The 23,862-nt window shown below is 40.8% G+C and overlaps 1 protein-coding gene across 8 annotated transcripts in view; it reads left to right on the forward strand.

Moving 5' to 3' along the window:
* Positions 1-23,862, forward strand: part of EGLN1 (egl-9 family hypoxia inducible factor 1) — a 57,983-nt gene that overhangs the window by 26,016 nt on the left and 8,105 nt on the right. For 7 of the 8 annotated variants that reach the window (XR_010839022.1, XR_010839020.1, XR_010839021.1 and 4 more), the window contains exon 2: positions 20,220-20,339. The exons of the other annotated variant lie outside the window; for it this stretch is intronic. Coding sequence is in view for 3 of the 7 variants with exons in the window: in XM_059053332.2 (XP_058909315.1) it covers positions 20,220-20,339 (120 nt within the window). In the remaining 4 variants the exon portion in view is untranslated. The remainder of the gene's footprint in view (positions 1-20,219; positions 20,340-23,862) is intronic. 8 annotated transcript variants of the gene reach the window in all.

The following is a 23,862-nucleotide window of genomic DNA, read 5'->3' on the forward strand; positions in this document are numbered from 1 at the left end:
CATCAAGTAGGCTTACACAAATTGTCCATGGTCACACAGCTAGTAAGTGGTAGAACCAAATCCACGCCCTTCTACTGCATTCTGGGAGGTGATTGATACCAGGTGTGTTAGATCTTCTCAGGTGTAAATGACAAAAGAAAATGAAAATTTCCTCAAATGGGCTTAAGCAAGCCAAAAAAAGAAATTAATTGCTTCCCATAACTGTAGGGTCTAGTAATTGACCTCCTGGCACATAGTTGGAAGCAAGGGCTCAAGCAGTATCATCAAAACTTGATCTCTCAGCCCGTGTTTTCTATATTAGTTATTCTCTTGTAAGCTTTCTTCATCCTCTTCTCTCGCCAGTGGTTTCAGCCTTACATCCTGGAGATACACAGTTGACCCTTGAACTGCAGGGGTTTGAACTGCAGGGGGTCCGCTTATAGGATTTTTTTCAAAGTAAATACAGCATGATCTGCTGTTGGTGGAATCCCCAGATGCTGAACCACAGATATGAAGGAACTGTGTATACAAAGGACAGACTATAATTTATACTTGGATTTTTGATTGCTCGGAGGGTTGTTCTCCGTAACGCCGGCATTGTTCAATGGTCAGCTGTACATAGAAAGAGAGCTTCTGTTTACCAGGGGCTCTGACAAAAATCCTTGAGTCGAGTTCCGTTGGCTCTGATTGGCTTGGGCTGTGTGCTTATTTGTGAACCAGTCTCTTGCCAGGCTTGAACCATGTGCTGAACCTGGAGGGTAAAGAGTGAGCCTTACCCAGACATAGGCACTGAGGATCACAGATCAGCACTGCCCTCGGAAATGAGGCTGCTGGAATGAGAATAGGGGGAACGGATGCTGCGCAAACCAAAGCAGGTGTCCACACGCGGGCGGTGATGAAGTGCCCCCGCGACTGTGTGAGGAGTGTACCGAGAATGATGATAATAGCCAACATTAATTGGATGCTTACTGGGTACCACGTGCAATGCTAGCCCTTTATATGCTTCTCTTTTTAATCCTCACAGTAGCCCTTTGAGATACATACAGTCCACCCTCCTTATCCGTGGATTCCACATGCATGGATTCAACCAACTGTGGATCAGAAATATTGGAAAAAAATACTCAGAAATTTCCAAAAAGCAAAACTTGAATTTGCTGCAATGCTGGCAACTACAGTTGACCCTCAAACAACACAAGTTGAACAACACAGGTCCATTTATATGCACATTTTTTTCATTAGCAAATACTGCAATACTATACTATCGGCAGTTGGTTGAATCTGTGGATGCGGAACTACAGATCCAAAGGAACCTCAGATACAGAGGGCCAACTGTAAGTTATACTCAGGTGTTTGGCTGCGTGGCAGCTCAGTATGCCTAACCCCTGTTCAAGGGTCAGCTATATTCACATAGCATTTACATTGTATTAGGTATTATAAGTAATCTAGAGACGATTTTAAATATATGGAGAATGTGTGTAGGTTATTTGCAAATACTGTGCTATTTTATATAAGGAACTTGAGCATCCATGGATTTTGGTATCCAAGGAACAAATCCCCATGGATACTGAGGGACAGCTGTACTGTTGGTATCCCCACATGTAGCTAGTAAGTAGCAGAGCTGAAATTGTAATCCAGGCTGGCCAGCTGCAAATCTTAGTATATACTTACTTAACCATTATACTATAAGTTGCTTTATCTCCTCTATACCACCGTAACATTTCTATACCACCATAACTTTTTTTTAAGGGCCTTTTATTTATTTATTTTTATTTTATTTATTTTATTTTTGTCTGCTTTGGGTCTTTGTTGCTGTGCACAGGCTTTCTCTAGTTGTGGCAAGCAGGGGCTACTCTTTGCTGTGGTGCATGGGCTTCTCATTGCGGCAGCCTCTCCCATTGCAGAGCATGGGCTCCAGGCACGCGGGCTCATCAGCAGTTGTGGCTTGCAGGTTCCAGAGCGCAGGCTCAGCAGCTGTGGTGCACGGGCCCAGCTGCTCTGCTTTTTTTTTTTTTTTGCAGTGCGGCCACTGTTGTGGCCTCTCCCGTTGCGGATCCTGTGCTCCAGATGCACAGGCTCAGCGACCATGGCTCATGGGCCCAGCTGCTCGGCGGCATGTGGGATCTTCCTGGACCGGGGCACGAACCCGCGTCCCCTGCATTGGCAGGTGCACTCTCAACCACTGCGCCACCAGGGAAGCCTGGCAGGCGGATTCTTAACCACTGCACCAGCAGGGAAGTACCCGCCATAACATTTTATTTGTGTTTTTTTCATTGTATTTTTCACAGTTTGTCTATTATAGCTGGGGAGTTACAGCGGTTTAGAGCATAGTGAATCAGACGTAGGTTACCATTTGTTCTATATAATATGCTTTTAATAAACAGTTGTTAATGTGACTTAAATAACATTTACCTTAAATGTTACAGTGGAAATTCCTTGTTATTTTAAAAATTAAATTCTGATTTTTCCCCTTTTAAAATGTTTTGTGCCATTTATTTATTTATTTATTTGGGCTGTGCCGCGCGGCTTGTAGAATCTTAGTTCCCCAACCAGGGATTGAACCCAGGCCCTTGGCAGTGAAAGCACGGAGTCCTAACCACTGGACTGCCAGGGAATTCCCTGTGCTTTATATTTTAATATCACAAGTAGGTTTTTATATATTTAGCCACAGAACACTTTCTTTTTTTCTAAGACTTTTTATACCATCCTTGAATATGTAAAATTCTAGTTGAATTGTTGCATTTTAGTGTGTCTCTAGAGATTATGAAAATTTGTTTTGTTAATCTTGGTTGAGCCTTTATAACAGTAGTTTCAGAATCTTACCCAGTATTTCTGTAAATGTTTTTTTTTTCAAAAACAACAAAACAAAATAAAGCTAATAGTGCTTCTGCAAGGCTTTTGTCATCAGAGTAATTTATTGAGGGCACCCTGTTTATTTATTAGAATTGGATATTCACAAAACTGAGCCGATATCCTAATGTGTCCTCATTTGAGATGTTTATTTTAAGCAGTGAGTTTTCTGTGCCGACTAATAAAGTTTGAGTTTTTAGACCAATAAAAGTTACCAAGTGCTGTTTAATTCTGGCGTCTGTTATTACATGCGTTGTGATGCCAGTTATATTTCTTCTAATGCTGTCAGTTTGAAATGTCTGCTCTATGTCATTATAAAGGAAGCAGTGTAGGATTGGAAATTGGGAGACCCAGATTTTTGTCCTTTGGTTCTCTAGTTAGAGGGATCTCTTAACTGAAGAGTTTGGGCCAGACCTTTATAGTCTCTTCCAGTTTTAAAATTCTAGAGTTTCTATTTTCAATTTCTGCTATATCAGAAGTACTGCCAGATGGAAAGTATAGTCTTGGAGCTAGATTGGAAGGTTATGTAGTCCAGGTTCCTTGTTTCAGAGCCAGAGAAAGCTGGCTAGACAATGTGGTCCACGAGCTCCGCCACTCAGCGGCAGATGCAGCAGGGATGGGGGTTCCTGCCTCTGCTGCTCTGCACTCCTCTTTCCTCAGAACAATTGTGCCAAGGTGAGCACAGCTAGCATGCATTTATTTGATTAAAGAAACATTTCATTAGGCATGTTGCTAGCTTCCAGGATGCATAAACGAGGGAATGTGTATGAAAAGCCACATAGTGTGGAGCCTCAAAACTGGGCTGTGGAGTCCAGCAAACCTGGGTTCACAGTCTAGCTGGCAGCTTAGCTCTGCGGCCTCAGGTAAGTTACCAGATCTCAGTGGCCTTGTCCATAAAATGAGGACATTAGCATTCTGTACAACTGTTGTAAGGATTAAATGAGATAATAAAGATTATATCAATACTTCGCAAGGTGCCTGGTGCATAGTAGGCTCTTGTAGAGATTATAATGAAGGTGTTCATGAAGGAAGAAAGGAATTAAGATGTACAGAACTCTTTCCTTTGTTGTCTTGTTTAGCTCACATCCTCGTGTGAGATAGTGCTAATTCTAATTTCTCAAATGAGGAGACAGCTCTGAAGGTTTGGGACTTCTCCCACACCCCATAGCTGTCGGTGTAGCTAACATGGCTAACACTCTGTTTCCCAGGCTGTGTTTTAAGCACCTTTTATGTCCTAGCTTATTTGCCATGCAGGTCAGGTATACCGTTGTTATTTTCACTTGATAGACAAGAGAAATCAGGCACAGCAAAAGTAAATAACCTCCCCAGTGACCCAGCACATACAATGCGGGCAGTCCCTGTGTCCTTCCTTTACTTCATGTGGCCTTTTGGGGATGGAGAAGCCGTGCTGCAAACTGGAAAGCACTACGTAAGATGGGGTGCTGTTTTATCTGACTTGGTCCCTGCACTCTGGAGATGACAGTCCACTGGGGATGTGTCTTCTCCATGCTAAACCTACTCACTTCTACCGCTGTTACTTACTGGACATTGTTTGGCCATTTTTTTTTCCTTAATAATACTCCAGCTTATCAGTATTCTTCCTCTAATGTGTCCCCAGAAATGGATACAGGCTTCAGATATGGCCTGAGTAGTACAGAATCTAGGAACTGTTTAATGTTTGCTTAAGGTCACAGTAGCTTTTTAGTAATACAGTGGCTGGTTTAAGTTTATGGTCAACCCTAAGTCCTAGATTTGGGGAGTTTTTTGTTTTTTAAGATATCTGTTCTCTAAACTGTCTTACCCCCATTTTATAGTTTACTCTGCCCCCACCCCAGGAGTTGTGAGAATTAAATGAAAGAATGAGTATAAATTTCTTGGCACAGTGACTGGCACGTAGTAATACCTCAATAAATGGTGGTTGTTTTCCTGTTATATAAATTTATCTAAACTCTTCCCCTTCAGAAAAGTTACACTGATAGATTCTTCTGTTTTTGTGATTCAAAATCATTGATAATGATCAAAATTTGTGGTCAGGTTGCTGAGTGGCTACATTTGGGTAGAAATAAATGTAATTGAAGTTAAGTTTAGGGAAGGGTTGTAGAGAAATGGGAAGTAACATTTGAGAATCATATAAACTTTTCTCACGCTTCTGCTGTTTGTTTTAAATTCTGTTAGTTAATTTAAACCATTGTGGTTTGGTTTGCATGTTAAGTGTTTGGGAGAAGAAAATTTTGTATTGTTGCAGTACTGTCCTCTGCAAAGCCTTTTAAGATATGAGATGTTTACACCAAAAAAAAAAAAAAAAAAATTGATGAAAGGGTAGATTAGGTAGAGGCTAAACACAGAATAGAATCTCCAGGCAGACAGGGGCCAGATGTGGGACTTATAGAGAAGCAGCCTGTTTGTCCAGCTCATGTTTCACCATCTTATCAATCAAAAATATGAGAATTTTTGCAAGGTGTATCTGGTTGGTTCTTCATAATTTACTTAAAAATCTCTCAAATTGTATACAAAAGTGGAGCCTCACCTTAAGACTTCTTTCAACATTCTCTGCAAATTAATCACATCCTTATAGCAGTGGCCCATCTCATAGCCCATCATTTACTTTGGTTGGAGTCACTGGGCCCCATCACCCTCCAGAACCAAACCAAAACTTCCTCTTTCGTCAGCAGCGTATGTAGAGATAATATTGAATAATAGTTGGTAAAATTCTGCCTACAGTAGATTTACACATAATGATGTTGATCAGATGAACTGGATAGATCTGTTATTAACAGGATTCAATCAACATTGTGACATAAAGATTAACCTGGGCCAGCAGAAAACTGGAGCTGGCTCTGAAGAATAGGGGAGAAGCAAGAGTGGCACAGATGCCTGTTCTGGAGGCCAGTGGGAACAAGGGTTGGAAACCCTGGATGTCAGTACTTGGTTACTGGCAATATGCCTGGAAGCACTAGGCGTAAGGGTTTAGAGAACTTGAGTTCTTAATAGTTGTTATGGAAATCTTGTATTTCTTTTAGACTGTTTTTCTAAAACACTCACTAGGTACACTTGAACATTCTTAAAAATAAGTGACGCCTAGGGCCAAAATAAAGTCACATGGTACTGAATGAAAACCAGTCTGTAGGCTTAATTTAGTAACCCTGCCTCTGTGTGTGTGTGTGTGTGTGTGTGTGTGTGTGTGTGTGTTTGTGTGTTTGTGGTGTATGTTATTTTTGTCATCCCTTGCAAGTAGAAAGCTGTTGAACTTCAAATTAATTTCTTATGACCTAATAATACTCTGTCAACCTTTAGCATAGATGGTAAAACTCAACTTCTATTTTAAATGTATTAAAGTTGTTTACATTATTCCCAACCTCCCCCCTTAGTCATTAATTGATTTACTCAGCACATAGTTGAGCACTTGTGTTTGGCACAGATTAGTAAAGCCTGGTTCATGCCCTGTAGGAGTCCAAAATCTGATCAGAAAACCCATAAAATAAGTATTATAAAGGTGTCTAGATATGGCAATTTATAAATAGTTAAGCAGGTATCTTAAGGATGATATGAAAAGCAAAGAACGTTAAAAGAGCATTAAACTCACTCAAAGTGATGAAAGTAGAATAGAGGTTAACTTTATTTGAACCGGGCCATAATTATGTACTAAGACCAGATCTGGCTCTTACATTGATTACATTCCCATGCAGTGGTATGGAGAGGCATATTAAACCCTTCAGCACTTAAAACAAGGCCCAGATTGGTTTATTTGTAAAATGTAGATAGTCGCTTTCCTGCATGACTCATGGAGCCGTTGCAGGACTGAAATGAGATGCACTGTATGCAAGTCCTGTAAACTGGAGTTCTCTCCCAGTAAACTTGTCCTCTCACAAATGCTGCAACTTGAATCTCTGTCAGTCACGCCACAAAAGCTTTTCAGAAGTGCTTGGTTCTCTGCCTACAAAGAGAGTTGTGCTATTATTATTGGGAAAAAAGAGAATCAGCTCGTTATTGGAATTATTGATTTCTTAAGAGTCTTGAGTTATATGTTTTTATGACCATGAGTTATATGTTCTTATGAACTCAGAAAGAGTGCTGACTTTGTCTGTTAAATCTTAAAATGAAAAAAGCATTTTAGTGACTACTGAATCTCTCTCCAAGCATTGAGGCTAGGGCTGAGTTTAAACTTCTAAGTACTGAATTTGAGCCCATTCATTTTGGGAATATTTTTTAAAATCTGACTTTTGTTGTTACTGTTGCATTGATTCTACATCAAGAAAATTAAAAATAAAAAACAAGCATTTTGATAAACCATTATGGAAAAGAATATTAAGAAAAGAATGTCTATACATGTATAACTGAGTCACTTTGCAGTACAGCAGAGAGTGGCACAACACTGTAAATCAACTACAATTAAAAACAACAACAACACAGGATTTGGAATCGCAAAACAAAATAAAACAAAAAACAACCCAGGGACTCCCCTGGTGGCGCAGGGGTTAAGAATCCGCCTGCCAATGCAGGGGACACGGGTTCGAGCCCTGGTCCAGGAAGATCCCACATGCCGTGGAGCAACTAAGCCCACGCACCACAACTACTGAGCCTGCGCTCTAGAGCCCGTGAGTCACAACTACTGAGCCTGCTGCGCCACAACTACTGAAGCCCGCGCGCCTAGAGCCTGTGCTCCACAGCAAGAGAAGCCACCGCAACGAGAAGCCCGCGCACCGCAACGAAGAGTAGCCCCCTCTCGCCGCAACTAGAGAAAGGCCGTGCGCAGCAACGAAGACCCAGCGCAGCCAAAGGAAAAAAAAAAAACCAAAAACGAACATTTTTTCCTCTATAGAGTGACCCAAAAGAGGAAACAGCTAGCTGTTTGCCAGCTCCAGTAAGAAAAGCAGACTCATTACTTTGCAGCTATACTTTGGTGCTACTCTATCACCTACTCAGGTGAATGAAAACTCAGAGCTGATTGTATCACTTCCTAGCTCAGAACTCTTCGGTGGCTGCCTATTACCCACCAGATAAAATCAAGTTAATTATCAAAGAGCACTCACCTTCCAGGAAGGGGCTTTGCATGTGTCCAGCCTCGTGCTCACACTTTGGGCTCCCCCTGCTTGCAGTTTACACACAGCACACGCCTGAGCACGTAACACCGTGCTATTCCTTGCCTTCATTTGTGACTTTTTCTTTTCCTGGAATGTGCTCCCTCTCCGCTTTGCCTAGCTAATTTGTATTCTTCTTTCAAGACCCATTTATCAAGAAGCTTTCCCTGATCCCAACTCCCCCCCCAGTGGAATAATGCTCAGTGCCTAGTCTGGTCATTTTAATTGTTGGTTGTGTTGAAATGATTAGTTTTCCTTTCCATTCCTCTGGACTGTAAGTTCTTCAGGAGCAGGGACTGTCTTCCTACCAGTGTGCTCGTGAACCCTAAGTCTCAGTGCGTTCAAAACTGGACTCCTCGTCTCCCGCAGCCCCTGCCCTAAGCCTGTGCCACCTGTTGTCTTCGTTCGTTTGGGGTAGTTACAGTTTTCCAGCTTCTCAAGCCAGGCCCTTAGAGGCATACCCTCTCTCTTACCCCGTACCAGTCCCTCTGGGAATCCTGCCTGTGCCGCCTTCAAAACAGGATGAGAGTCCAGCCACTTCTTACCACTGGTCCGAGCCGTCAGCGTCCTTCACCTGAGTTACTGCAGTAGCCTTCTGACGCACCTCCTGCCTCCCACTCTGGCCAGCCTTCAGTCTGTTTTCCACATCAGGGGTTGCAGACTTTCTGCAAAGGGCCAGATGGTAAACATTTTAGGCTTTGTGGACCAAACAGTCTTTATCACAGCTGCTCGCTCCCACCGTGGCATGAAAACAGGCATAGATGATAATACGTAAGCAAATGAGTGCTCCAATAAAGCTTGACTAACAGAAACGGGCAGCGGGCGGTGGTTTTCCAGCCATTGCTCCGCATGGCAGCTGAATTGCTCATGGCCTCCAGCGGCCTCTCTCTCTCTTAGTCCTCTCGGTGGTGTCTGCAGCCCCCAGCTCTTCGCCTCCGGCCTCATCTCCCACTGTCCCCTGCTCTGCGCTCTCCTTTCCCGGCGCCCTGCCGCTCCTTTCCCTGCGACAGGCCAGGCACACTGTGCCTGGGACACTCAGCCCCTCGTCTCTTTCAGATTTGCTCAGAGAGGCCTACCTGGCGCCCCATTGATGGCTGTAACCCCGGCGTTGTAGCCCCCGTTCCTGGCCTTCCCACACAGTGCTCATCTTCTCACGCACTGTTCTTCACCGTGCTCTGTGTTGACTTAATTATTTTGTTTGTCCCTTCTCCTCCTGACAGAATGTGTTCTGAAGGCCGTCGCTTTTTTAATCTGTCTGTTCATTATTGTACCCCAAGGTCTAGAACAGTGTCCGACATGCAGTAAACGCTCAGAAAGTAGCTGTTGAACGAACGAACCAATAGTGGATATTTTTAAGGCTGTTGTCGTTTTTTAATGCGTTCTTCCTTCTCTGTCACTGCACCAGACCCCGTCCGTCTCACAGTCTTAACTTTGCTTTAGTTTTTTCCTGTGTCCTCTCTGTTCCCGTGCCCCTTCATCCAGGCTCTCACCTCTCACGCGCATGTCAGTAACCTCTAATCCCAGGCCCTCCACTCTATCCCCTAAGAGTAGCCTGAGTGGTGTTTGGAAAGTTGAAACATGATTATTTTGCTACTATTATATTTGAAATTTGGCCCTTTGAGGATCAGAATCCTATGGAGTGCTTGTTTAAAATTCTGGGATCGTAGGCCTCATCTCATACTTACTAAATCAAGATTTCAAGTATGGGGTTTGGAACCGTATTTTAGGAAGTAGACCAAATGATTCTTACTGAACACATTTGGCTTCACTGGCTCGTAAAACAAACTCCCGAGCAAGTCGTTGAGAGCCTTCTGCCGGCCCCTGCCCGTCTATCCGACCTCACCTCCCCCCGTCCCGCCCCACCACTTCGTGTTCCAGCGGTGCTCACCTGTTTGTGGTCCTCTCAGGGTGCCGTATTTGTTGCTGTTTTTTCCAAATATTGTTTCCTCTACTCAGAATCTCCCCCTATTCTGGAAAAGTTCTGTTTTTATCCTGCAAAATTCTGCTCATTTGTCACTTTCTCCATAAAATATTTTCTTCCGCCCCATTCCCATGAGTATGTTCATCATCTTTGCTGTCTGGATACCTTGTGTAAGACTCTGTTTTGTTTATTACACTGTCCCGGATGCCTTTGTGTGACTGTCTCCCGTTATGACCCACCTGAGCCAATTCAGTTGTTTAGGTATTAGGCTCTTTTTGAGAGATACTGATCACGTTTGCAGCTACAGATAAGTAAGTACTGTTGATCTACTCCCCCAAAACAGCTTCCAGATGGCATGTTACTATGAAAACAAAACTCAGACTGAGCTCTGCCACACACGCAAAAATAGCCTTAGTGACTGTTTTCTAAACTGGAAGGAATCTCTACTCTCCATTCATTTAGAAACTCTGACAAGCACCTTTTATGAAAGGTTTATTCCAGGCAGAAGTACTAATATGGTTTTAGTATTCGTTTTAACCTAGATGAGGTCAGACGACAGAACTCCCTTAGAGGGGAGTAACGGCAGAACCAGCAGAAACCTTAAGGCCTAGGGTACCACCCCGAAGAGCGTAGGCCACTGGGTTCACTGGGCTTCTGTGTGTGTGCTCGTGGAAGAGCGGCGCTCCCGGTTTGATGGCCAGCCAAACCACATAGCTTACTCTCCACTCTTTGCTAATACTGTAGTCATTTCTAATATCTCTTATGCTAACCACCAAACTCTCTGGATTTGAAGAGAGATAAGGATCCTGGGCTTACCTGAGGTTTCTTATTAGAAGCTTTCAGCATTAACCGATGACTGTCTATATCCAGGAGTGGTTTTGCAAATGTTAACTGTCAATCCAGGATGAATATCAGGACCCTCTAATCCAAGCCCTCCAGTCCGTTAAAACAAATAAGCACTCTCTATGCTGAAATAATTTAAATAGTTTAAGTCGCACCTCTCTTCCAGACTCTGGAATTTCAGGAAGCAGGTGTTGAACTTTCATCTCTGTATCCCCAGGCCGAACAAGGTGCTGAAGTGAATGTTTGTAATGTTAAGCAGCTGGGGGTTTTGTTTGTTTGAATGCTAAATTGCAAACTGTGCCAGAGAGTTATATCAATAGTAAAACAAGTTTGCCATAGCTGTCAGAGACTGTGTCTTACCTGTGCACCTCCTTGCATGGGCTGGAATGCAGTCATGTCGCTCCTGGAGATCCAGCTGAGGCCTGCCCGGGATCCCCACCTTCTTGTGCAGAGAGGTTGCTCTGTCCTCCTCCTCAGGTTTCGGCTTGGGGTGCTGCAGGTGACTGCCATAAACACAGAGCCCGGCTTAGGAACCTGAGGAAGAGCTGTGCAGAGCTGGTGAGATTGCAGCCGAGGCTAACAAATTATAGGTCTCCTCTGACAGCAGAGCCAGGCAGCTCAAATATAAACTGCTCCCCCAGACCGATTCCTGATTTGTAAACTAGAACTTCATCAATTCCTTGCTAAAAGGGAAAAGGAGTGCAGTAAGGCATCATTATATGTATCTCTAGATTACACTGCCTGTTGGGACATTGCTCTTAAGCAGGTTGAGTTTTAAATGTATATTGAAGTTTTTTTCCTTTGGGGCTAGAATTAGGGCCCAATAAGGAAAGTAGTGTGTCTGGTGTTGGATTAAACAGTCTGTCATTGTTGGGCCATTTGAGGAGTAATTTGGAGCAATGCTATTTATTATGTTTCCTTTTTTTCCTGCATTTTTCATTCCCGTGAGTATGGAGAGAAGAGTCTCTTGGACTTTTTTAAACTTTAATTTATATTTGTAATTATTATGGTTATACTCTGCCTTACTACACAAATTATAACTAGCTTGTATTAAAATATTCTATAGGGAACATAGTAAAAATGTTGAAATTGTTCTTGTATTATATGGTAGAAGATTAATAAAGAGCTATCAAAAATCAGTAGAGAAATGATGAATAACCCAATAGGAAAGTGAATAAAGGATGTGAGTAAGCAGTCAACAAAAGAATTAAATAGCAAGTAAAAATATGAAAAATATTTACTCATAAATTGAGATGTGATTAAAACGTTAATAATATAAGTTTTTACCTATTTTAAAAGAATGAAACTTAACAGCCGGGGTTGGCAAATGGGTGGGAATACATATGTACTCATACAAAATACAGGATTCCGAAGGACATTTTGGCAATAAAAATTTTTAACGATTTATATTTTCACTTCCAGGAATTTGATTTTAGGGAGTTATTGAGGATGTTTACAGTGATTAGAGCTCCAAAACTGTTCTCAATCACAGTATTGTTTATAATAACAAAAAGTTTTTAAAAACATTTTAAGGAAACAACGTAAATGCCCTTATATGTCCTGTTTTATAATATGTCTTTAATCATTTACAATTAGTCAAAAAAGAATTAGTAAAAAAATTAGTCAACATTCATTTACAGTTGGTCAGCCTTTGGCTAGTTATTTAACCATTTTCCTGTGATGAGGACAGCAACAAAGCTTAATGAGTTCTTACTCTAAGTGATTTTATTCCATAAGAACGTGTCCTCTGTCCCTTCTCTTCTCCCTACGCGCTCTTGCTTCTGTGGCACTCTCTGGCAGCCGCATCGCTTCACCTATCCCCTGTGAAAATGGCGGCACCTAACCCACATCTCCAGCCATGACCTCCTTTTGGAGTTCCAGACTCGCATTCCCCACTGCCTTTGGAACATCTCCACCCAGATGGCCTAGCGGCATGGCAAACTCAGTATGTCCACAAAAAGGAACTCATCTTTCCCAAACCCATATTCCCTACTTCCATTAATGGTCTGTTCATCTCAACTAGACACAAACCCCCTTGAACCCTCTTTGATTCCAGCCTGTCCCTTGCTCTGTCTGTGAAAGCACACACTGAGTCCTCGCACTCTTCTCAGTCTTTACCCCTCCCCAGTCTGTTGACCCTTGGTCCTGCTCTCTCTTTCCCCACCCTTCACCAAGCCCCTCCCCTCTATCAGCCTATCGCTTCTTTTCTCTGTCTGTTGCAGCTGTGACCTGACTGGTCCCCTCAGTGTCATTTTTCTTCCTGCCCCCTTTCCCAGGTCCATCCTGTATTCTACTTGTCATGTTTCTGAAGCACAGTTCTCTGATCCTGTTGCTCCCTTGCCCCAAACTGATGGCTTCCCTCTACCTGTAGTATAAAGGTTCCTTATTCCTAAGTCTGGCCCATCTTACCTTTTCCGTTTTCTTCCCCCTTCTCATGAACCCTGGGCTTTAGCAAATCTGAGTAATGTTCTTTATTTTCTCGTTTAAAACTTCCCTTAGTTATTAATTCACTCTGTGAATTGAAGTGCCCTCTTCTTCCATAAAGTGTGTCATGATCTATCATAATACTGTCTCGGTACCTCCTTTTACATTCTTCTCTTTCTACCTGGAATTAGTTCAGTAAGTTTTATCCAGTACTGATCTTCTGAATGGTCTTTATTGCCCTGTGTGGACTAGAGGCTTGTACCAAGAGAAACTGCCCTTGTTCGTATTGCTATTATCCTTTTGCTCTGTGCTAGTTTTATTTTTTCCATGATATAGATTTGAAAAATTTACCTCCCCAAACACAAAGTCCAAGTTTATTTATGATGAGATATGTTATTTATAACATTAAAGTTTAGCAAATAAGTCAAGGGACTTAAAATTTTAAATGCCTGTGGATTGCCCTTCCTCATTACCCCTATTTAACATGCTAATTAATGCAGTGAACAAAATTCATAATTTTATGAAGTTTTTAATTGTCTCTTTTAGGAAACGAGATTAACTAAGCAGGTGTAATTGAAATCTGAAGTTTTAAAAACTAGATTACTCTTATAGTAAATACCAACTTGCTGTTAGTCTAGTTCTCTTGATGACCTGTTTTCCCCGTATTTGAGCTAGACTTTGTGGACCCCAGAGGTAGTGGTAGTGGTGGGTGGGTGTGCTTTGGGAATGAAGGAGGAAGAGACTTAAAAGCTCTAACTACAGGGCTGGGGGAAACCTTCTGCGGCACATCTGGACATGGGAGGACTGAGCCTTACGCACGTGCGTATCGCTGTGGCAGGTGGGCGGCCAGGCCGAACAGGGCCCCACTGGAGCGGCTGCAGAGCTGCCGATTTTCCCTCTGGGCGCCTCAGGGTCTCTGGGGCCTTTGGCAGGCTTTCTGTTCTCCTTATAGTTCAGTTTTCTGATCTCCAAAATGGAGATGTTAATTGTACCTAACCTTTAAACTTGTTGTGAAGACGGAGATGAGACGGTAATCCTTGCCTGGCTCAAGGGAAGTGCTTACTGAATGTTAACTCAGCATCTACAAAGGGCAGGGGGCTGGCGACCCTGGGGCAATATAGTTTAATAGAATACATTTTCAGATAGTAAATATAGTACTTTGATAGCCTGTAAAATGTTACTTTTCTTAGCTTTGAATCAATGTTTTAAAATAATTCAGTTCAAAAAGGAGAAAGGAAAAAAGTTTCCTGGTTCAACTTCATATTGAATACAAGCCTTCCAAATGCCAGAAATAAATGTCTTCAGATTCCAAAGAGGTATCGCAAACCTCTTCCTTCCTTTTATTCTTAGAGTAAAAAACAAATTTATGGTGTTTCTTATCTTAAGAACGTCCTCAATCATGTATATTTTCATATCAAAAAGGAAAAAATAGTATTTAATTGTTTTGCTTATGTTTAAATAGACTTTTCCTAATGGGAAACTGAAATATTTAAACTTGGTGTCTCAAAGAGATGTCAGATTAGGAGTGTACCTCAGAGTGATAGAGTGGGCAGCTGCATTGTTTCTTTCCAGGCTGATGTCTAGACTCCTCCACTGTCCCCAGCCCAGCCCAGCCCTTAGAGGGGGGCGAGGTCACGCCCGCCGCTCCTCGGGACAGAAGGGTAACCGGGGTTCCGCTCCTATCCCCAGCAGACTGCTCTAGGGATGGGGATATTTCAGCTTTTCTTCGTAGACTTTAATGCCTTTCCTTATCCTTAGGACCAGTACATACAGTGTAAATCTCTTGGAACAACTTTATCCTTTATAGGTGTGTCTCAGTCCATGTGGGCTGCTATAACAAAATACCACAGACTGGGTAGCATGTTAACACAGAAACGTATTGCTCACAGCCCTAGGGGCTGGAAAGTCCGAAATCAGGGCGACCATGCTGGTCACTCTGGTTCGTAGCCAGCGACTTCTGGTTGTGTCCTCACACGGTGGAAGGGGCAGGTTTACCTCCAGAGCCCCTTTATAAGAGCACCAATCCATTCATGAGGGCTTCCCCTTTGTGACCTCAGAACCTCCCAAAGGTCCCACCTCCTAAGTCTTTGAGGGTTAGAATTTCAACATGTGAATTTAGGAAGGGACACAAACATTCAGACCATAGCAGTGTGCATTATCTTACAATAATCTTTCATATAAATCCCAGAAGAGGGAAGCTGCCTTCTTAAAAGCTTGTGTTGTGGCCATTGCCACCCAAGGACCGCAGTGGCTCATCACTGCTTACCTTTCCTGTCCTTCTTCCTCTGCTGAATTTTCAAGATTTCATCCTATTTTTACCAAATTAACTTTACTACTTAAGTAATTAGGTGACAGAGCAGACAGTTATAAAAATACCCCACTGTCCCCTCAGCTGTTTCCTATATTTGTCATGCTTATACTGTTTGCTTTTTATCCCTTCACCTTTCCAAATCACATCTGTCCTTTAAAGATAAGCTGGGGTCATGTGTAGCTCAGAGCCTTGTCCCTTTATAATTCCTTTTTTTCAGAATTCTTTTCCTGTTTATTATTTGCACTACTCAGTTTTATCAGTCGATTTGTAAGTGCCTGGTGTTTTCTTTCTTTCCAGTTAAGTCCTTTCAGACAGATATCAATCACACTGACCCTTTTTGTAGTGTGATATGGTAGGTATTCCATAAATATTTTTTAATACTGCTAATGACTTCTAGACTAAAAATATGCTCAAGCAGGTAAAATCAGGTGTAGAATGAGTTGTTATTAGTTGCTTTATCAAAAGATTAAGAGAAAATAAATTGAATATATTAAAAGTATTGTGAATAAGAATCTGCATATTAAAAACAAACAAAACAAGAACAGCAATATCAAGAGTCTTTTTTACACAAATATATGTAAAATATACCAGGAAGGGGCTTCCCTGGTGGCGCAGTGGTTAAGAATCTGCCTGCCAGTGCAGGGGACACGGGTTCGATCCCTGGTCCGGGAAGATCCCACATGCTGTGGAGCACCTAACCCCGTGCACCACAACTACCGAGCCTGCGCTCTAGAGCCCACAAGCCACAACTACTGAAGCCCGTGTGCCTAGAGCCCGTGCTCCGCAACAAGAGAAGCCACCGCAGTGAGAAGCCCGCGCACCACAGCGAAGACCCAACACAGGCACAAATGAATAAATAAATTTTAAAAAAAATTAAAATATATGTGTATACCAGGAAAACAAAATTACCAGTTAAGACATAAAGCATAAATATTATTTCAAACCTGGAAGCACTATGTTACATTTAAGGAACTTAAAATTTTGATAATCCAAACCATAGATAAGGGTAACTTTATTTAAATATGAATACTTATTTTAAATATAACAGCTTCCAGATTTCATGAGACATTATAGAAATACCTTTTTATGTTTTCTAGAATCCAAATAGGGAGGAGTCTCAGGACACACATGAATTGCTAAGTGCAGTTTCACTGTGTCATTTTTAGGCCACAGAGATACTTGAATGAATTTATGACCCTTCCAAATCTTTGCATGTTTCCTACAAAATTTATCTTCCCCCAGAACCTCTAGGAGTTTGGCTCTTTCGGGTCTCAGGTTTTCCATGACGATCTGCTTTTTCTGGGTATGCTTGGCTCTCCCTTTTCCTCTTAGAGTCTCTAGATATAGGCACGGAAGGGCTTGTCTGTGTTCTGGGATCGGGATCGCCTTGCTTCCTTCTCATTTATGCATCATCTTATTTTATAGCCACCCGCAGTTAGCTGTAATTATTGATAGGCCGTCGTCTAGTTCGCTGGGTTATGCTGGTGTTTTGCATTTTATCCTTTTACAGTTGTACTAATGTACTGCTGCCTTTCCTGCGGCTGGTATTAACAGGTCAAGCTGGCAGATAAAATGCAGGAGGCCCTGTGTATCACTGATCCCCTTCTTCTTCCTTCCTTTCTCTACATTTAGTGGTGTCCCTGCCACCAGAGCAGAGCTAAAGGGATCTAGGGAACAGCAGACCAGGCTAAAGTGGTAATGGCACCTCAGATAATACATTTAGGTGGGCGTGAGTGAGCTATATCAGGGATTACAAAATTAAATTAATACAATTGTTTAAAGCTTTTATTGCATCTTTTATTTTTTCCAAAAGTCTCACTTGGAATTCAAAGGACACAGATACATGCTGCCCCTAGTTGAAGACTGGGGCAAGACCAAACAAATGTTTGGTCTCTTCTCATTTCACTGGACCCCCTGCCACCAGTGGCCACCCCCAGGTACCTCCAGTAACCCTAAGGAAAGCGGAGTAGAAGTGACTGACACAAACAGATCCCATCTTGAGGCATAATCCTGGTGTCTTCAATTCTGTTCTACTCTGGGATGTCTGGCTCATTGTGACTGTTGCTGAGAAACTCCTTTCCTACCCTGTGCATGTTACTAAAACCACTCTTTCACCTAGTGTTTCCATCTTGGTAAATAGTTAGCTCCATCCATTCAGTTACACAGGCTGAAACCTGCAGTCATCCTTGACTCTTTCCTACTCTCCGCTTCCAGTCCCTGAGCACATCAGGTTGCTTTTCTACCTTCAGAATACATCCCACCTTGTCACCCTGGTCAGCCTCCTTTTTGTTTTTCTCCTAGAAACAAACGGCAACAGCCAATTAGCAGTCTTCTTTTTTCACTCTCTACCCCCTGTCCCCCAACACATACACCACAGTCTAGTACAGTGGTCACTTACACGAGTTCTTAAACCAGACTGCCTGCATTCATACTTGGGTCAACTGTCATGTCATTAAGAACATTAGTTAACCTTCCTGAGCCTCGGTTTCCTTAACAGTTAAATGAAGAGGAGGAGGATGGTACTAGTTACCTCATACAGTTGTGTCAGATAAGTTATTATACACAAATTACTTAGAGTAGTGCTTGGCAACTAGTAAACGTCCAGTGAATGTTAGGTAGTGAGTGATATTGAGGTCACTGCAATTGTTATTTTTTATTCATACAGAATCTAATCTGACCTTCTTCAGACATTAATCAGATGTCTCCTCCGTCGGCCTCCTGTCACTTTTAGAGCAGCACCCAGAGTCCTCACTGTGGCCTGCTGGACCCCCTCTGACCATGCCTTGCCCTCGCTCCTTTTCCTGCAGCCGTCCTGCTACCGTTCTCCGCCTGCCTCGCCACTTCTGCCTCTGCACTCGTGGTCCCTTTGCTGGATGTGCTCACCCCGCACATGGGCACATGACTCGCCGCTCCCTTCCTTTCATCTCTGCTCAGTGCCAGTTCCTCAGAGCGGTCCTCCCAGGCCAGGGTTCCAGGGTGTCGTGCTCTCGTTTTCTGCATCCTTCAACTTAACACATTATTGACCGGAGATGTACTAACGCCACACACAGACGTTAGTTTCTGCAAAAATCCCCCAGTCAATAATGTGTTATCTTCTCATAAGATGTGAAGAAAATCATCGCTACCTAACATCACGTTATATATCTATTTGTTTGTTGATTATTTACCCCCACTATGCTGAGTTCCATAATAAATGAAAACAAGAGACCTTGTTCATCATTTTAGCCCCAGGGCCTTTCATGTACATAGTAGGTGCTCAAGAGGTGTTTGTTAAATGGAGGGATGGGATGGGGTGGGATGGGGTGGATGATCGAAGAAAGATTTTCCCATTTGTTCTTAAATGAGAAATGCTGAGGTTACAAACCAGAGAGTTGGAGGGAGGCCTGAGTAAACTTTCTGTAGATGAAAACTACTTAGGGAAGAGTTCAGGTTTATTTTTCTTTTTTTTTTCCTTCTGTTTTGTTGCTAAGAATGTATCACATAATTTACCATAATTGTCTCAATCATATATGGATTAATTGCATTATTAGTACCTTTTTATATTTACTGTTCAAGGTCTGCTACATATGCCTTTCCTTTGCAGCTAATGACAAGGAAATTGGGTTTATCTTTTATTGAGCATTATTAAATGCAAGAAACATGTCATTTTCCCTCTTATTACAACCTCAGGTCACAGGAAGAGGGATTTAAAGTCTGTCTAGAATTACGAAAAATAGAGACATAAGTAATCTTCACTAAAAATTCTTCTTCTGATAAAGAGCAGAAGTAGGTCCAGGTGTCTATGAAAATGTGATTTTTTTTTTTTTAAGCATTCAGGTTTAAAATGCTTTCTAGTCCCCCAGAGATGGAACAGTTATTTGTTCACTTAGGAATTTTAAAAATTAGCATTTGCCATTTATCTTAAATAATGATGTAATTTAATTACTGTTTGATGACTTTATACTAATTCATTGGCATTAATACTGATCCATTAACTTTAACACGTGGAGAAATTAGAGAAATAAAGAATTTCAAGAATAACTGGTAATCTTGAGCATCTTTGTTTTTGTTTTCATCGTAATTCCTGAGATTAAAAAAAAATTACCCTTACTAATTTCACTTCATTATAATGTACTACATTTCTAGGACATGCAAGTTATTTGGTGCTTTTTATTTTGGGCCTCTCTTACACCTTCATACTTAAACCCAACACTCTTCTGAACTACATCTTATTATAATCTGAGTGAAAAAATGACTTTCTGATTTGAAGAGGGGTTCATCACATGCTAATTTGTCATTTAGCCTTTTTAAAAAAATCAGTGACATTAAATGAGTTAGTGTTTGGAGTTGATCTTCTAAATTGTGCCTATCCAAATTGGTACCACTCAGAGATGGTATTAGAGGATGTGTTTGGCTGTCGGATGGTAACGCAGGTGTTCTGTGGCGAGCTCAGGGAGGGTGGCCATCTCCCATGGAGCAGGACAAAGCCCACCTGATGTTGATTATCGGCATGAGTAAGTAACGATCATGAAAGAGGGTCCTGCAGGCTTTCCGATCCTTCCACGCCAGCTTTTCCGATCTTTCTGAGGCAGAATTCACCACACTTTGCATTGTTCACCAGCCTACCCTGTGTTTTTTATTAATGTCAACATAGAAGATTTTTACCTCTTCTATCTACAAACATGACTTTTATTAGAGAAAGAATTTAAGCGTAAGTCAGAGTAGCCAAAAACCAGAGATCTTTGCTGTAAGCTGTTTTCCCTTTTTATTCATACGTGGACTTTTAAATTTATTATTATTATTATTATTATTATTATTATTATTATTATTATTACAGGCCATGGTTGCTTGTTATCCAGGCAACGGAACGGGTTATGTACGTCATGTCGATAATCCAAATGGAGATGGAAGATGTGTGACATGTATATATTATCTTAATAAAGACTGGGATGCCAAGGTATGCCACCTCATTGAGCATTTTTTTTTTCTTACAGGTATTTTTTCCTCACAAGTAGTGTTAAGATTCATACTCCTCATAGGTGAGACTGTCTTTAAAACGTGGAACAATTAAACATTTCTCCTTAGATATGTTTCACTCAGGTATTAGGAGTGGATCTTTGTTAACATGAAACAGATCCTAATAGAGCTCAAAAAGTAGATTCCCTTATTTCGGATGTTGAAACATTCATATCCAAAATTTAACTTTTCCCAAAGTACCTTTTATTAAAATAATATCCCTTCTCATAGTTTTTATAAAAACACTTCTGAGAGTGTTTGTTTTATCATGACTTTTGCGGGAGATTATGTATTATGATTATGAAGAGTTATTTGCTCTTTAGCGCCTGCATTTCGTGCTTTGCATTGTTGCAGAGGTGTTGTCTGGTGCTGGGCTATGGAATATTGGCAGCAGGATTTCTTTGTCCCCGGATTATGAAAAACTAGAAGTTTATCGGTACTGAAAAATCCTGTAAAACCAGTTAGAATGTACAGCGCATCCAGTTTCTCGTGTTGCAAATATTTATTCCCTTAACATCAGCCTGAGTTTCACTTAAGTTTAAATGATTTAAACTTTAGAAGTGTGTCATGTATTATTGCATTGGAGGTTGTATAAACTAATTTTTGGTTGATTTTAAAAAAAATCTCTTTTTATTTACATGTACTGAAGCAAAATGTTTAAGTAGAAAAGTGAACATAATGTATAGCCCAGTGGATTTTCAGAGAGTGAACACACTTGTGTAGCCAAGGTAATTTTTAAAAAATCAAATAACCTTTAAAACACCTTCTTCCACCACATGCATACACACATAAATGGAAATCACCAGGTCTTAAATGTGCAAAAACTTAGTCCTGTTCTAAAAGCAAATCCTGAAACTTAGAGTATGTTCACAGTGATCCAGTAATCTTTCTATATCACACTGATTTAAAGAATTTCCTCTGTCCTTGCTACTCTATGTAGAAAACCCTAAAGATTCCACACAGAAACTGTTAGAACTGATAAACGAATTCAGCAAGGTAGCAGGATACAAGATTAATATACAGAAATCTGTTGCATTTCTTTACACTAACAATGAAATATCAGAAAGAGAAAGTAAAAAAAATTCTGTTTAAAATCACATAAAAAGAATATATCTAGGAATAAATCTAACCAAGGAGGTGAAGGACTTATATGCTGAGAACTGTAAGACACTGATAAAGGAAATCAAAGGTGATGCAAGGAAAAGGGAAGATATTCCATGCTTTTGGATTGGAAGAATTAATATAGTTAAAATATGGCCATATAACCCAAAGCAGTCTACAGATTTAATGAAATCCCCATCAGATTAGCCATGACATTTTTCACATAACTAGAACAGATCATCCTAAAATTCATATAGAATCACAAAAAAACCAGAATTGCCAAAGTGATCCTGAGGAAAAAGAACAAAGCTGGAGGCACAGCCCTCCCAGACTTCAGACTATACTCCAAAGCTACAGTAATCAAAACAGCGTGATGTTGGCACAGAAACAGACATATGGATTGGTGAGACAGAGTAGAGACCCCAGAAACAAACCCACACACCTACGGTCAATTAATCTTTGACAGAGCAGGCAAGAATATACAGTGGAGAAAAGACAGCCTCTTCAGCACATGGTGCTGGGAAAGTTGGACAGCCGCATGTAAATCAGTGAAGTTAGAACACACCTTCACACCATGCACAAAAATAGACACAAAATGGCTGAAAGACTTAAATATAAGACATGACAGCATAAAATTCCTGGAAGAGAACACAGGCAAAACATCCTCCAACATAAATCGTACCAGTGTTTCCAATGTTTTTCTTAGGTCAGTCTCCCAAGGCAATAGAAACAAAAGCAAAATAACCAAATGGGACCTAATCAAACTTATAAGCTTTTGCACAGCAAGGGAAACCATAAACAAAAAGAAAAGACAGCCTATGCACTGGGAGAAAATATTTGCAAACAGTGCGACCGACAAAGGCTTAATTTCCAGAATATACAAACAGCTCATACAATTAAATAACGAAACAAACAAACAACCCAATCAGAAAATGGCAGAAGACCTAAGTAGACATTTCTCCAAAGAAGACATGCAAATGGCCAACAGACACATGAAAAGATGTTCAACATTACTAATTATCAGAGAAATAAAATCAAAAGTACAAGAAGGTAACACCTCACAGCATGGTCAGAATGGCCATCATCAAAAAGTCTACAAATAATAAATGCTGGAGAGGGTGTGGAGAAAAGGGAACCCTCTTGCACTGTTGGTGGTAATGTAAATTGGTGCAGCCACTGTGGAGAACAGCATGGAGGTTCCTTAAAAAACTAAAAAGAGTTACCATATGATCCAGCAATCCCATTCCCGGGCATATATCTGGAAAAGATGAAAGCTTTAATTCAAAAAGATACATGCACCCCAGTGTTCATAGCGGCACTACTTACAATAGCCAAGACATGGAAGCAACCTAAGGGTCTATAAACAGAGGAATGGATAAAGAAGATACAGTACATATATACAATGGAATACTACTCAGATACAAAAAAGAACAAAATAATGCCATTTGCAGCAACATGGATGAACTTAGAGATTATCATGCTAAGTGAAGTAAGTCAGAGAAAGACAAATACTAGTCTAAGACAAAAATAAGTGATATCACTTATATGTAGAATCTAAAAAATATTACAAATGAACATATTTACAAACTAGAAACAGACTCAAAGACATAGAAAACAAACTTACAGTTACCAAAGGGGAAAGGGGGGAGGGATAAATTGGGAGTATGGGATTAACAGATGCACACTACTATATATAAATTAGATAAACAAGGATTTACTATATAGCAGAGGGAGCCGTATCCAGTATCTTGTAATAAACTATAATCGACAAAAATTTTTTAAAAAGAATATAGATAGATATGCACACATATATGTATAACCGAATCACTCTGCTGTACATCTAAAACTAACACAATACTGTAAATCAACTGTACCTCAATAAAATGAATAAAGTTTAGAATTTAAAAAAAGGAGCAAGTAACAAAACAAATGCAAGAATAGTATTATAGAAGTGTGACAAGTAGTTAAAAGTAAAAAATGTTACTTTTCTGGGAAAAATAAAAGAATTTCCTCTGTCCTACTCCAAGTCCAAAGTAGAGGTAAGTTCTACTGCTAAGTATATTTTGAGGCATTATGTCAACAAACATGGTCTTTTGTTATAGCTTTTAAAGTTTGAAATGGAGACATAAATTTGGTAATTCACCCTGAGCCCAACGCACAAAACAAATTGCTATAAATTTGGTTAGAATTTAAATTTTTTTCCAACTTTGTGAATATCTAGAAAACTAGGAATATGTTTGATCAACTCTTAAATTCTACATTTTGTTAGAGCCTAGGTTTTTTCTAGGCTGACCTTTTAATTTTTATATGACCTGTCCAAGGTCATTAATACATTGTTTTTAAATTAGCGTATAAGCAGAAAA

The sequence above is a fragment of the Kogia breviceps genome, chromosome 2, assembly GCF_026419965.1.
Source record: "Kogia breviceps isolate mKogBre1 chromosome 2, mKogBre1 haplotype 1, whole genome shotgun sequence".
NCBI classification, from domain to species: domain Eukaryota; kingdom Metazoa; phylum Chordata; class Mammalia; order Artiodactyla; family Physeteridae; genus Kogia; species Kogia breviceps.